The sequence below is a fragment of the Narcine bancroftii genome, chromosome 2 (genome assembly GCF_036971445.1).
Source record: "Narcine bancroftii isolate sNarBan1 chromosome 2, sNarBan1.hap1, whole genome shotgun sequence".
NCBI classification, from domain to species: Eukaryota; Metazoa; Chordata; class Chondrichthyes; order Torpediniformes; family Narcinidae; genus Narcine; species Narcine bancroftii.
Genome location: NC_091470.1, coordinates 289475535 through 289491058, shown reverse-complemented (window position 1 = coordinate 289491058; position 15524 = coordinate 289475535). Strand labels below are relative to the sequence as shown.

Here is a 15524-nt window from a genome sequence, read left to right as displayed (position 1 = left end):
CATCTTATTTACATATATTGAAATATATATTATTAATAAATAGAGTCACAGTGAGTTGTTTTAGCAGTTCAGCAGTTACTCAGAAGTCTTACTACCTGTGAGAAGAATCTGTTCCTCAGCCTGGTAGGTCTATCTCTAATACTTCTGTATCTCTTTCTTGACGGGAGTCAGGTCCTCACAGATTTTATGAGCTCTCTTTAAACAATGATCCTGGAAAATTACATTGATTAGGGTTAGGTGGGGAGGGAGACCTCAGTGATCCTCTCTGCCACTTTTTTGGTTTTGTGAATTGACCTCTGATCTGATCTTTTCCAACAACCCTACTACTCTATGATGCAGCTGGCCTTAATAGAGCTCCTGTAGAAAGTTGACTGAATGGCGGGCAGTATTCTTGCCTGCCTCGGTCTTCTAAGAAAGTGCAGTCAGCATAACATCTTCCTGACAAGTAAGGAAATGTGATGTGTTCAGAATATCATATATTTCGGCATAGAAGACAGGTCCCCAATTTCAGCCTGAATTTATTGCTTTTATTATATATCGTGTACATAAGATGACCCCCAAAATATGCATGTGTTGACTGAGCTGGTGCCGCATTGACTGAGCTGTTGGGCATGGCCTGAAGGGGGGTGTTATCAAGGAGCCTCCAGCAAAATGAAGAAAATATGAAGTGTTTTAAGTCAAAAGTCATTGAAGTGGCCAGGAATCTACCAACTATGTTGCTGTGAGGATATTTGACATAACTGAGTCAATGCAATCACGAAAAAGTCTTGCCAGTGGCTATATTTTGTTGGAAGTTTGATATCTGGCATGTCAGAAAAGACTCTTGTAAATTTCTACAGGTGTACTGTGGAGAGCATTCTAACTGGTTGGATCACTGTTTGGTATGGAGGTGCCAATGCTCAGGATAGGAACAGGCCACAGACAGCTGCAAAGAAACAATGTTCAATGAGAAGAGGAATCATTAATTGGCAGAGTTGGAAAATCACATTGCAGAATGGGGACTTAAGCAGAGGCAAGATTGCTACATAGTCACAAGAAATAAAATCAGAGCATATGCACTGAAGTGGGCAAGGTCAAACCCAGTAGAGATTTTAAAGGTACAGTAGGTGCAGCCATTTCATGAACAGAAAAAAATATGGTACAGTAATACGACAAAGCACTGGATAAAGTGAAAGTAGAGACAGCAATAAAATCTTTCAAAAAGTCCAGTATCTCTTGTGCAATGGATGGTATGGAGTATGATTTATTGTGGGACACTGACGACAAAGCGGAAGCCGATTCATCAGATTCAGACTGCGACCCATATGATGACTGTGTAAGCAGTGAGACTTCAGATGTGCTTGCCAAATACTTTGCCACAGATGATGACGGTAATAGTAATTTTGAAGGATGTTTGTGTAGGTGGGTGGTCATCTCTGGTCCCCTGAAGTCCACAATCATCTCTTTTGTCTTGTTCATGGTGAGAGTCCGGTTGTACTTCTTGCACCATTTCATGAGATTTTCCACCTCTTCTCTCTATTGTAATTTGTTGCTGATGAGGCCAACTACTGTCAAGTAGCTCTGGCATTGTAGTCATGTGCCATCAGCATGCACAGGAGTGACCTGAGAATACAGCCCTAAGGTGTGACTGTGCTCAGTGTTTTGCTGCCAATCTGGACAGACTGCGATATTTCCATTAGGAACTCCAGATTCCAGTTTCAGAGAGGGGTGTTGGTTCCCAGCAAGGACAGCTTCTCATCCAGTCTTTGGGGTATGATTGTATTAAATGCTGAGCTGAAGTCAGTGAACAGTAGCCTGGTGTACGAGGCATTGTTCTCCAGATGGGTCTGGGCGGAGTAGGGGAACAAGGTTCTAGCATCACCAGTAGAACAGTTCCATCTGTAAGTGAATTCAAATAGGTCCAGTGACTCTGGGAGGTTTGTTTTGATATGTTCAATTACTAGATGTTTGAAGTATTTCATAATTGGACATCAATAGTCATTGAAGTCTGTTACAGTTGCCCTCTTTTCCTCTTTGGTATTGGGATGATGGTGGCTATCTTAAAACCCATGGGGATAATGGATTGCTGCAATGACATCTTAAAGATCTCCGTAAGGACCTCTGTCAGTTGGTCTTCACAGTTCTCCAGTACCCAACCGGGTATGTTGTCTGATCCTATTGCCTTATGTGGGTTCACCCTAGATAGGATTCTCCTCACCTTGAAATTATGCTCCAACTTTACAAAATATCAGTCACATCCTTGCTGGAATATTGTGTGCATTTCTGGTCATCAGGCTACAGGAGAGATGTGATACATGAAAGGGCGCAAAGGAGAGTGGTGGGAATGTGGAATGATGTGGTGAATGCGAGCTCAATTTTGAGTTTTAAGAATAGATTAGATAGATATATGGACAGGAGAGGTCTAGAGGATAATGGAGTGGGAACAGGTCAGTAGAACTAGCGGAATAGTGGTCAGCGCAGACTTGATGGGCCGAATGGCCTGTTTTCTGTGATGTAGCATTCTAAAGTTCTATGAGGAAATAGATAGATTAATGGATAGATAGGAAGGCAGATAGACAGATAGTAAAAAGCATTGTTTTCCCATAATGGGATTTCTGAAACAAGAGGATATGGCCAAAATGAGAGATAAGAAGCTTGGAGTCAATCTGAGGAGAATTTGTTTCACAAAGTGGGTGTTGGAGGCCAGAATGCACTGCCTGAAGATGAGATCCAAGAAACATCAAGGCAAGAATATAAACCACTACTCCAAGAGTTCAAATCTATTGTGGGTAAATGACATTAGTGTAGGAAGATATAAGGGGTGAATGGACAAAGTGGGCCGAAAGCCTGTTTGTGTGAGCGAGTGAGAGAGAGAGACAATGTTCAGTATGATTTCTATAAATCTATGTAAACTCAATCTTCTACCATTTAAATTTGTTAAATTTGGACATACAGCACAGTAACAGGCCCTTCTGGCCCAAAGCCCGTGCCGCCCAAATACACCAATTAATCTACAACCCTTATACATTTCTGAAGGGTTGAGGAAACTAGAGCGGAGAAAACCCATGCAGGCACGGAGAGAACATACAAACTCCTTACAGACAGAGTTTGATTTGAAACCAGGTGGCTGGTGCTACATAATTGTTGCACTAACTGCTAGGCTAATCGTTTACTTAACAAAAATAGATCTGAGCATTTATCCTTCAACTGATATCAGGCTGATGGTCTGTAATTCCTAATCATCTTTTTCCCTCCTATTTAAAAAGTGGTGTTACATTTGCTACAAGTTTTGAGTTGTATTCTGGAATTTCTGGAATGTGGGTAGTGAGAGCTTGTACATCCATTCTCCAGAGACACCTCTTTCAAGATCTCAGCATACAGGTCCTCAAGGCTTGAGGATTTATCAGCTTTCAGTTCCATTAATATCTCCGGTACTTGGTTTCTTGCTAATTTCTTCCATCTCCTCCTTAACACTGTCTTTCTTCTCCAGTATTTCAGAAAATTCTCTGTGTCTTCCATGAGGACAAACTCTAAATATTAGGTTCCTCATTCCTACAATATAACGTATGTCAGACTGTAAGGGATCCATATTAACTGTTGTCTAATTATCTTCCTTTCTGTATATCCATATAAACTCTAACCATTCAGATTATTCTGCTCTTCCTTCCCTTTTTTTAAGTTTTAGTCTTTTGCTGAATGATAAAAAAAATTCATTCCTTTTCCTTATTGCTCTCTGTGCCAACAGGATAAGCCATTTTATTTGATCTTATATAGTCTTTAACTTGTTCACCATACCTGGACTACTTTCTCTATTGAGTTTTTGAACCTTTAGGATGATATATTTTCTAGTAAACTCTCAATTCATTCTTTAAATAAACAAAGTCTACTTTCATTCCTTTCATTGCCCAATCTACCTTGTTCAAGTCTATTCCTCATGCTTTTGTATTTTGCTTTGTTTAGCTTGAAGAGCCTTATTTCAGACTAAACTAAATCATTCTCTGTATTTGGGGAACAGTGATTATAATGTGTATTTTTGTATGAAGACCACCTTAGCTCCCAGTTTGTCATTCAACTATTTCTTGATTTTTAAAAAATTTAGACAAACAGCATGATAACAGGCATTTCAGCCCCACAAGTCTATGCTGCCCAGTTTATACCTGATTAACTTACATCCCCAAACCCTGGTACATTTTGAATGGTGAGAGGAAACCGGAACTCCCAGAGAAAACCCATGCAGACATAGGGAGAACGTACAAACTCCTTACAGACATGTGAGGTTCGAACCCTGGTCCGGTCCTGATCGCTGGTGCTATAAGGGCGTTGCACTAACCACCTCGCCAACCGTGCTGCAATATAGTACAAGATCTGAAATAGCCTGTTGTCTTGTTAGTTCTTCAAAATCCTGATGTAGACACATACCTCCTTGAATCATAGCTGCTCATTTGAATCCTGTGCTCTTGGATAACTTTACTCTTACGCTAGTAGTTTCAGGATTAAATTGTTCTCTTTGGGAAATAAGTATATTTAAATGAATCACTTGTAGATGTGTCTGCTTCAAGTTGTTCAAGGTTAACTTTAATAAATTTTCTCTGCTGGAGATGCTTTCTTCTGCATTGCAAAGCAGAGTTCTGCATATATTAGACTCCCATATCCTGCACTATAATGATATGACAGAGAAGTAAATTAAGTGTTGAATTTTGAATGTCAAAAACATGATCATAATAAGTTTTAACTTCTATGGAAACTTCAAATCTGTTGACTTGTGTCCTTAATATATACGTTATTAAAGTTCACTGCATCTGGTGTCAATCATAACATCTTGCATAATCTATCACTTTTTAATGTACTGAATTGGCTCAGTTTTGAGTGCCACACAAAGAGTTGCCATGTTCCGGGTCTTATCTTCACCAGTATAACTGTCGGAGATGCTTCTGTCCATGATGGCATGAGTAGAAGTGACCACAATCTGGTGGAAACAAATTCCTATCTTTATACCAACGGCATCCTCCGTTATATTCTGCATCAATACAAATGTTCTAAATGGACAGATCTGGAAGCTCAAAACTGGATATCCATGAGACATCTGTTAAAAAGCAATTAACATACAACACCACAATTCATAATCTCATAGCTGATATGAAAAATCAAGAGATCAACCCTGATTAAATAAGGCATGGTGCATCCTAGTGAAGTTGCAAATACAGGAATTCTTATGCGCTAAACGCTGGGTGCAGTGGGTAGAACGAAGGAACCTTTCAACCAATGCATGAGGACCAAAGATCTGCAATTCTGTCACATCTAGTTGTGAATGTTTGTACTGTAGCGGCGGCTACACTCCTCCTACAATAACACACGCAACCAGACGGGTTAAGCTCAGTGAGCAGACTAGTTTATTGCAGGTTGCTGGGCTGCACTTATACTCCCAGCCCGGACCTGGCTGAGAACCGCACTGGAGGGTGCTGACATCACCCGGGCGTCACATGGTCCCCAAGTGTGGGTTTCTGAGCCCCGAGCTGGAAGGGAAACCCCCGACGGCACCATTTTTGGCCGGCTGCCCCATCGCGTGGCTTACAAGCGGGGCCGGTTTGCCTGCCTTGTGCTGAGCCGCCACAGTGGCTAATTAAATAACCAGCAGGATGATGAGACTCCAAGAACATCCCAGCTCAGCAGTAGCAAGGCCAAGCATATGCGATAGATAAGGTTGAAGCATTCCAACCATACTGAGGCATAAAGGGCCAAATGGATGTCCTCCACTCTCATAGAAGCCAATTCGATTCATTCTGTATGATGCCAAGAAACGACTGAAGCACTGGATTACAGATTAAGGTTACATGATCAAGCATCATCCTTGCTGTACTACTGAAAACGGACATGTAAGAAATAGCTACACCTTTCATCAAGCTGTTTCGGTACAACTCCGATATCTACGTAGCTATGTGAAAAATTATACGGATATGTCCTGTTAACAGTTAGTTTATTTTCAATCATCATCTAAATGGTTTAAGCCATTGCCAACAGTGGCTTAAGGGACACATTCACCAATAGCCTCTTCACCAATGCTCAGTTAGCTTTTGTCACAACCACTCAACTCTAGACCATTATCTATGACTACTTTAAAAATTCCTTTTGAATTAATTTGATTCCATCCCATTTAACTCCCTTACATTTAGGAAATACAGTCAAAATTAGGAAAATTAACCCTCCCTGTTGTTTTTTACTCTTGCTATATATCTAAACATCTGTACTTTTAATTCTTGCGACTCGGCACACTTTGTAATACCCTACCAATGTAATATCCCTTTCTTATTTCTAAGTTCTGTCCCTCCAGCCTCTTTGGCCCAATGATACAAAAAACTGCGGATGATAGAATCTTAAAGCAAACAGATAAACTGGAAGGACTCAGAGGGTCAGGCATGAAGAGACATGATCAATCAACTTTTTGGGTATTCCAAGATATCTTCCCTGAGTACTGACATAATGGCTGACCTGATCAACAGAGCAACACCCTCTCCTTTTTTCTAAACCCCATTGTCAAAAATAAAGTACCAGAATTGCACTGAGCTACTCCTGCTGTTGAAATTACTCCTGATTTATCCCTGAATGGAAGTGAAGGTAGTAAACCAAGCCATCAGTCAATTTTGCCATTCTATGACATGCATTTTTACAAAACAACTGTTTTTCACCCAAAAAGTTTTCCCCTTTTTTTATTTGATTGCACATTCTTGACAATAGACATATTTAAAATGAGTCATTATTTGAAGCCAAGAATTGAATGCTGTTACTTAACATCCCTTGTTAACATCCCTTCCCCCAACCTCTCTCTCTCTCTCTCTCTCCAATTTTTTAATCAATGATTTTATATAGATGGAACTTGATGGTCAAATGCAATCATGTCTAGATGGCATATCATTTGCAAAATGATAAAAACAATGTTTATTGTTTAACTCACTGAAACTATCAGCAGATTTCATTAGAAATTTACGTTGGTTACTGGTTTAATACAATATCCACATCATACCATTCCATTTTAACACAGATTCTGGTTAACCAATGGTGAGAGCAATGCCTGAGAGGCTTGACAAGAGTGGATAAAAATGGGCCATCCAGTTAACAAAATGATTACTCTTCAACCAAAACAATTAATATTTGTACTGAAATGGACGAAAACTAAAAAAGAGTAATAAAACATTTCAAGTTCAAAAATTGACACACCATGATAAATAAAAGGACTAGGCTTTAAGGCATACTTTCATGAAGAATGGATAGATAAAGCAAAGGGAGTTTATTTTGGGCTGTGGCTGCAAAAGGCATGGATACCAATTAGAGCTCAATTAAGTTTAGACATGATCAAGACTAAGGGATGAAAGAGTGAAGACATCCCACAAGAGGTTTTAGATAGAGAGAGATGAAACTTTGAAAAATGTTGAATTAAGTCTGAGAAATTTCAAAATCAAAGCAATGTAGGGTGTCAAGCAAAGGGGCAGTGGCTGATAAGGGCACTGGGAGCAGTGGATTGAATTCAATTGTTTATTGTCATTTTTGCTGTGATGCAATGAAAAACTGTTTTGTGTGCTTTCTGGGTGAGTCAACCTCTACATAGTACAACAGGTCTTCTTTGGTTTGGCTTCGCGGACGAAGATTTATGGAGGGGTAAAGTCCACGTCAGCTGCAGGCTCGTTTGTGGCTGACAAGTCCGATGCGGGACAGGCAGACACGGTTGCAGCGGTTGCATTGTGTCACGCATAGTGCAATGGTTCTCAACCTTTTTCTTTCCACTCACAACCACTTTCAGTGTCTTTCAGGAGGCAAGGCAATATATTGAAATTATCAAATCTAATAGCAACAAAGGCATGAAAAGGGTCTTTGGCAGTAGATGAGCTGACACAAAGGGAAAGTCGCGTCTGAACATAGGCACAGTGACGGAAGGCATCATCATTTAGAATCATCAGCTGCTTAGTGGGAATAAGTTCAACAGAGTAGGAGATTGGTCTCATGAGCAGCATAAACTGAGTGGGGATGAGGGGAGCTAGGAGAGGAACAGAAAAAGATGGGACAAGTGCTTGGATTGATAGGTTGGTGAAGACGAGTAACAGAGGCAGGTGATCAGATGACAAAGGAATCCATGAGCAGCTTTTTTTTGCTGGTGACAAAAGGCAAGAGGGGCAATTTAAGAAGATGGTCACATAGAGAAAAGAAGCCAAGGGTTACTTTTTAATTGAGCTGATCATTGAAAAGGGAACAGATTTGGTGTGAAAGCAGGACCTGATAGTTCTTTATTGAACCTGACTAAATCTATTAGTCAGAAATTAATTTCAGCCACATGCCTTTGTATATTTATTTAGATTCTCTAAATAAATATACAATATGTTTTCCCTGCAGTGGTAAGCCAAATTAGAAAGTGTCTGGGACATGAGGGAAGTGCAAAAGGGGAAATCACAGTCAGTGGAATTCATTTAATTTGTTTTAGTGACAAATTCCTTCAACTGTCTATGCTAATTCATTACTGCCATTTAATGAACTTGTTAATTATCAAAAGCCCCTTCTAACTGAGGTGTGACCTACTCTCACAGTTCAGTCACAAATTCTCAAAAAGACAAGATAAACAGCATGAATATTAGATTTTAAAATTAATTAGCACACTGCAACAGAATATAAAGTTGATACTCCCAAAGATCATTTTGAATAAAAACTTATAATTTTTTTTTCCTTAACGAGTAGAAGGGCCAGTCAGTAACTTCATAAACCACAGTTTGTGAGAAATTTCTTTGACATCAGAAACTAGGAAACCATTTGTTTTACTTTGCATAACTGCCAAAGCGTCCACCTCATCGGAGAACATTTTAGCAACCTCACAAATCAAAGTATACATCCAAAGGCCTTGAGGCATAATTGTTCTGGCTTTCTGAAAGTTACATATTCCACTGAGATGGTGATGCACCATCTGAAAAGACAGCTGAACACTGATTAAAATCAAGCCCCAGGACAGTAGCACTAAGCCTTAGTCTCACCATTGTAATAGGTATTGATTTTTTTCACTCAGTCTTTGTAATTGGACCTGAAGTCTGGAGGCTCCCTCTTGAAATCTATCTCAGTTATATTAACATGTAGAAGGAATGAATATATATTTATACATTATATGTATACATATATCTTTCTGACCGAAAAATAATGTTCACATCTGTGTAGTTATATTGGTGGAACTCATGCAGTATGCATCAATCAGCTGGTGCATTTGCAGTAGATTACATTGAAAGTTAACTACATAACTTCAGCTCTATAAATCATTCAGAATGTTTTCAAAAGATTGGATTCAGTCACTGAACTGTGTCAGTACACTTAACATAGAAATAAAGCATTTTCCCTCAGAAAGCAGTGTGACACACTGGGGGATAGTTTAATCAACACCCAACTGTCCAGATTTCCACCATTGTACCAACCTGGAAATGTGACCCCAAGCTGATCAGAATTGGAGCACTCACCAGTCTGTGAAACCAGGAAATGTGTCTCACACAAAACAATGCACTGGATGGAGGAACTCAGTGGGTTAGGTAGCATCTATGGAAAGCAATTGACAGTCAATGTTTCCAGACACAAACTCTTCAAGAGAAATAGACCGAAAACTTTTCATCATGAATAGTCTAGTTTACATTTTGTTTGCCAGGAAATGTGACTGTCCGTAACTGAGGTATTATTTAATTTCAGAGAAGTGAGAGGAGGAAGACGAGGGAAAGTAATCACAGTCGCATTGACAAATAGACATATTTAAAGGATAGCAAATAGGAGCCATTGAGTTTGCTTCACTATTCAAAAAGATCATTGGGTTTCTGGCCATAGCTCCACTTACCCACCAATTTTCCATAAACCCTAATTCCCCTGTTATTCAAAATTACCTCTGTATCTTTGTACATTTAATGAGACAGCCTCCACTGCTTCCATGGGCAGATATTTCTACAGATTTATTACTCTCTGGGAGAAGTACCTCCTCCTCATGTCTGACCTCAATCCACTCTCCTGGTGGAGCTGGGGCCATTGCAATCATGATCCAACAAACAAAACTATTTTATTTGGTCACCAATAGGATTCACAATTTTTTTTGATGGGGGGGGGACTCAAATCAAATTAATAGGTGCTATGTGGAGTTAGCTATTTATTAGTTCAGAGCCAAGAGGATATATCATTTGTATAGAAGAGGGAGGGAGCTAAGAGATGATTAAGTATTGGGTGGTGGGAGAGAGTGATGGAGAGACAGGTAGGAGAGGAGACCACTGAGGGGGGGGGGGGGGGGGGAAAGGCTAGAGAGAAAACAGGACCAGGTAGAGATGGTGATGACATAATGGCATAAATAGGCTATTCAGCCAACCGAGTCATTTAATCATGAACTAATCCACTTTCCCACAGTCCCACTGCCAGGCCTTCTCCACATAACCTTTGATGTCCTGGCTAATCAAGAATTTATCAAACTCTGCCTTAATCACACCCAATGACTTTGCCTCTATATCCACCTGAAGCAACATATTCCACAGATTTACCACCCTCGGGCTAAAAAAAAATCCTAAGCATCTCTGTTCTGACCAGACTCCCTTCAATCCGAAATTTGTGCTCTCTTGTCTTAGACTCTTCCACCATGGGAAACAACCTTTCTATATCTATTCTGCCCATGCCTTTCATCATTCAAAATTTTCAATTAGAAACCCCCACCCCACCCCCACTCAGTCTCTTAAATTCCAATGAGTACAGGCCAAGAGCTGTCAAACGCTCCTCACATGATAACCTTTCTATTTCTGGAATCATCCCTGTGAACCTCGTCTGAACTCTCTCCAATGTCAACACATCCCTTCTTTAATGAAGAGCCCAAAGCTGCACAAAACCCTCCAAGTGGCTTGCAAAGCATGAACATCACATTCTTGCTCTTGCATTTAATAATGAAATAGTGGTATGGGGTGAATTACCTAATAATGAAAAATTCAATGTTCATGCCTTTGGGCTGTACAGGAGGATTATGATTCATTTTCCTCAAATTTATGTTTTCCTCAGATTTATCCTCACTCTGACAATAGATAAGACTGAGGATAGACATGTCTGAGTGGGAATGGTGAGAGGAATTAAAATGGCCAGCAACCAGGAATTCAAGCTTCAATGCCAAGCATAGGAGATTTTAACTGGGACTTCCATACTGTAAAAGGGCTGGATGGCTTGCAGTTTGTCAAATGTGTTAAGGAAAGTTTTCTAAACCAATAAATAGAGGTATCAATGAGAGAGGATGAAATACTTGATGTCCTATTAGCGAACCAGGCAGGTCAGGTAGCAGAAGTATGTGTAGGTGAACATTTTGGATCCAATGACCATAATGTTATTAGTTTGAAGTTAATTATGGATCAGGATAGATCTGGTCCTTGAGTTGAAGTTCTAAATTGGAAAAAGTTCAATTATGTGGAAATGAGAAAGAATCTAGGAAGAGCAGAATGGGATAAGTTGTTTTCTGAAGATATGCCCAGTAAGTGGAAGGCAGTCAAAGGCAAAATTTTGAGAGTGCAGTGTTTGCATGTTCCTACCAGGATTAAAGGCAAAGATAACAGGCATAGGGAACCTTGGTTTTCAAGGGATATTGGTGATCTGGTTAAGAAGAAGGAGGTGTATAACAGGTATAGGCAACAAGGAGCAAATAAGGAATAGAAAATGTAAGGAAGTAAGAAAGAAGGAAATTAGGAAGGCAAAAAGGAGGCATGAGGTAACTTTGGCAGATAATGTGAAGGTAAATCCGAAGGGTTTCTACAAGTATGTTAAGAATAAAAGAATAATAAGGGACAAAATTGGTCCCCTAGAGGATCAGAGTGGTGATTGGGGGAGATCTTTAACAGTTTATTTGCATCAGTATTTACTCAAGAAACTGGCATAGTGTGTAAGAAAGGAAGGGAAACAAGCAGAAGGGTCATGGAATATATGGAGATTAAGGAGGAACAGATGCTTGCTGCCTTACAACAAATAAAGGTAGACAAATCCCCCAGTTAGATGTGATATTCCCTCAGACCTTGAGGGAGACTAGCATAGAAATTACAGGGGCCCTGTCAAATATATTCAAAATGTCCTTAGCCACAGGTGAGGTGCCAGAGGATTGGCGGGTAGCTCATGCTGTCCTGTTGTTTAAAAAAGGCTTCAAAAGTAAACCAGGTAATTATAGGCCAGTGAGCCTGGCATCAATAGTAGGTAAATTATTGGAAGGAGTTCTGAAAGATAGGATATATAAGTATTTGGATAGCCATGGGCTGATTAAAGGCAGTCAGTGTGGCTTTGTGCAAGGTAGGTCATGTTTAACAAATCCTGTAGAGATTTTCAAGGAAGTTACTAAGAAGGTAGATGAAGGAAAGGCTGTGGATATTGTCTACATGGACTTTAGTAAAGTCATTGACACGGTCTCACATGGAATGTGGTTCAGAAGGTGAAGACACTAGGTATCCATGGAAAGGTTGTAAACTGAATTCTGAATTGGCTGTGTGGGAGAAAACAGAGAGTGGTAATGGATAGTTGCTTCTCAAGCCCCTTTCACACCACCAAATAAAGTGGGTTGTAGCAGGTAATCTGGCAGTGTAAAAGGTCCCAACCAGGCAGGGCAAGTAAAAATCAACCAGGCTCTGACTCTTGGTGGGGAAAGTATCAGAGCCCGGTGGCGGTGTCAATGGTCTACTTGAATTACCAGGTACTATTAGTGACATTAGTGCATGCCTGCGTGCTTGCGTCAGTCTGGTAATATAAGTATTCTTGAGATGATTTAAAGCACAGGTACGCACTGACAGCTCCACCAGCCATATGCAGACAGCCCCACTAACTGCACAGTTATATTTCACAACATGGCTGGCTGTGCTGTGAAATATAACTGTGCAGTTGGCGAGGCTGTCAGAGTATGGCCAGTGGAGCTGTCAGCAGGTAGTTATAATAACTATTACAATGTAATGCTATGTAAATAGTTGTTATACTCAATTGTTTAGGAAATAATGACAAGCTTGTCTGTGGGTTTGTTCTAAGCTTGAACAGTCTGCAACCCACTGTGGTAGATTTTCCCGCAGTCCTTTATACATTGAGCACGTATGTCTTACTAAATTGTACGTGTTTTTTCCCCACGTCTTTTATACATTGAGTGCGTATGTACTTTATTCCTGCTATGATTTCACTACCCTGCGAGTACCTAATATGTCACTCGTAGAACTCCTGGAGGTGGGGCCTTTCTTAGATCCAAGAGATCCAGATGAATCAGGTAAATCATTGTCCAGTGTGAATGGCTTACTGGGTACTGCATGCCTGGTACATTTACCCACTTCCTAGGAGGGTTGGTGGTTTATAAGGGGCTTGGAGGCATGTGATTGGTGATGTGCCTCAGGGATTTGTGTTGGGATCATTGTTGTTTGTTGTCTATATCAGTGATCTGGATGATAATGTGGTAAATTGGATCAGCAAGTTTACTGATGGCGCAAAGATAGGAAGTGGAGTGGACAGCAAGGAAGATTTTCAAAGCTTGGAAAGGAATCTGGACCAACTGGGAAAATGGGCTAGTAAATGGAAAATGGACTTTAATGCAGACAAGTGTGAGGTGTTGTATTTTGGAAGAGCAAACCAAGGTAGGATATACATTCTAAATGGTAGGGCACTGAGGAATATGGAGGAGCAAAGAAATTTGAGAATACAGATACATTGTTCCCTGAGGTGGTATCGCATGTGGACAGGGCTGTAAAGAAAGCTTTTGGCGTCGTAGCCTTTATAAATCAAAGTATTGAGTATACGAGTCAGGATGTTAGGTTGAAGTTGTTTAAGACATTGGTGAGGCCAAATATGTAATATTGTGTGCAGTTCTGGTCGCCTAACTACAGGAAGGATATCAGTAAGACTGAAAGAGGGCAGAGAAGATTTACAAAGATGTTGCCAGGTCTTCAGGAGATGAGTTTCAGGGAAAGATTAAACAAGTTAGGGCTTGGAACAAAGAATAATGAGGGGAAATTTGATAGAGATTTACAAGATTGAGAGGTATAGTAGAGGACATGTCGTTTGGGTGAAATGGGAAAGGTTTAGGGGAACATGAGGGGGAACTTCTTCACTTAGAGAGTAGCGTTCTCTGGTTTTAAATATTCTGTTGCCCTTTTTTTCTAGTAAATTGCTTCGTAAGAAGGAAGATGGAACTGGTGATGCCCAACAAACAAATTACCTCCCTAAATATGAAAGGGTAAAAGAAGTCTGTCAACAGGCAAAGTATCAAACAGCATGTGAACAACCTGGGCAGGTAAGTGAGCTTTATTATAATCAAGACTATTTTGTACATGGTTGGAGATCTTCAGCTTGATACAGGCAACAAATTAAATATATGGCATAAAGCATGAAAGAACCAAAACATAAAAGGTGACCAATTGCAGGAAATGAGGCAAGGTGTCACTTGCAATTAGCTTCAATGATTCAGTTCATTTTGTTGGTCTCTTTGAAGCTTTGTGCCAGATACGGTGATTACAGCAATCACACAGCTACTGCCAGTTGTTTGCCAATTTGTTGAAGTGTGAAGTTGTTTAACATAAAAGCATTAACTATGAAGTCCAGGTTGTAAACCTAATTATAGCAGTAATTACGTACACTGTGCAATTTGCCAAATACACATATCACAGAGCCACCTGTAAGCTGAGGCCAGTGCCATTGAAGTTAGGATTCCAATGTCAAAAATATAATTGGACTGTATTCTTTGAGAATGATTTCTATCAAGCCACATTGTTTGTCCTCAAAAATCATAATGCAATCTAGGCCAATGCTTTTATACAATAATGGCCAAGATTAATTTTTCTTGAGATTTAGCTTATTTCTGTGGAAGTAATTGGAAAAGAGGAGGAATTTTCCCAGTGCCAGGTGAGCCAAACCAGAAATATATGCATATGTACAATTTATGCATAGGTTTTGGGAAGACTTATCTGATCTATGTTATTTAAATTGGCTCAATAAAGATGTTGGTTCAGAATATTTTTGTATTTTGTGGATGTTTTGGGCCCACACAAAATGTTGAATCAAAAAGCCAAGAAATAAAAGTAATCAGGTTGTCTCTATATAGACTTACACAATAATATTTGTGGGTAAACACATACATTTTGATTGTATCGTCAAATTGTACTATGCACCTGTGGCCTGCAAATGATGTCAGAATCAGGTTTATTGTTGTGAATATGTCTCAAGAATTTTTTTTGTTTGTGTCAGCAGTATTGTGCATTGTAGGTGCAAAAAATTGGTATAAATTACATTTCCTTAAATGCACTATTTAAAAATAAATAATTAGTGCAAAAGAAGAGAAAAAAGTGAGGTAATAACTATGGTTCATTGTCCATTCATAAATCGGATAGTGGAGAGGAAGAAGGTGTTTTTGTAATGTTGGGTGTTCATCTTCAGGATCCTGCACCACCTTCCTGAAGGGAGCAGTGAGAATAGGTCGTGGCCTGGGTGGTGGGAGTCCTTGATGATAGAGGATGCTTTCTTCAGACACCTCAGAAAGATATCCTTAATGGAGTGAAGACTAATGCCCATGATTG

General features: G+C 39.8%; 1 protein-coding gene across 9 annotated transcripts in view; it reads left to right on the top strand.

The window, feature by feature from the left end:
- Window positions 1-15524, top strand: part of sulf1 (sulfatase 1) — a 420487-nt gene that overhangs the window by 348537 nt on the left and 56426 nt on the right. For all 9 annotated transcript variants that reach the window (XM_069921287.1, XM_069921289.1, XM_069921288.1 and 6 more), the window contains one exon: window positions 14116-14245. In XM_069921287.1, coding sequence (XP_069777388.1) covers window positions 14116-14245 — 130 coding nt within the window. The remainder of the gene's footprint in view (window positions 1-14115; window positions 14246-15524) is intronic.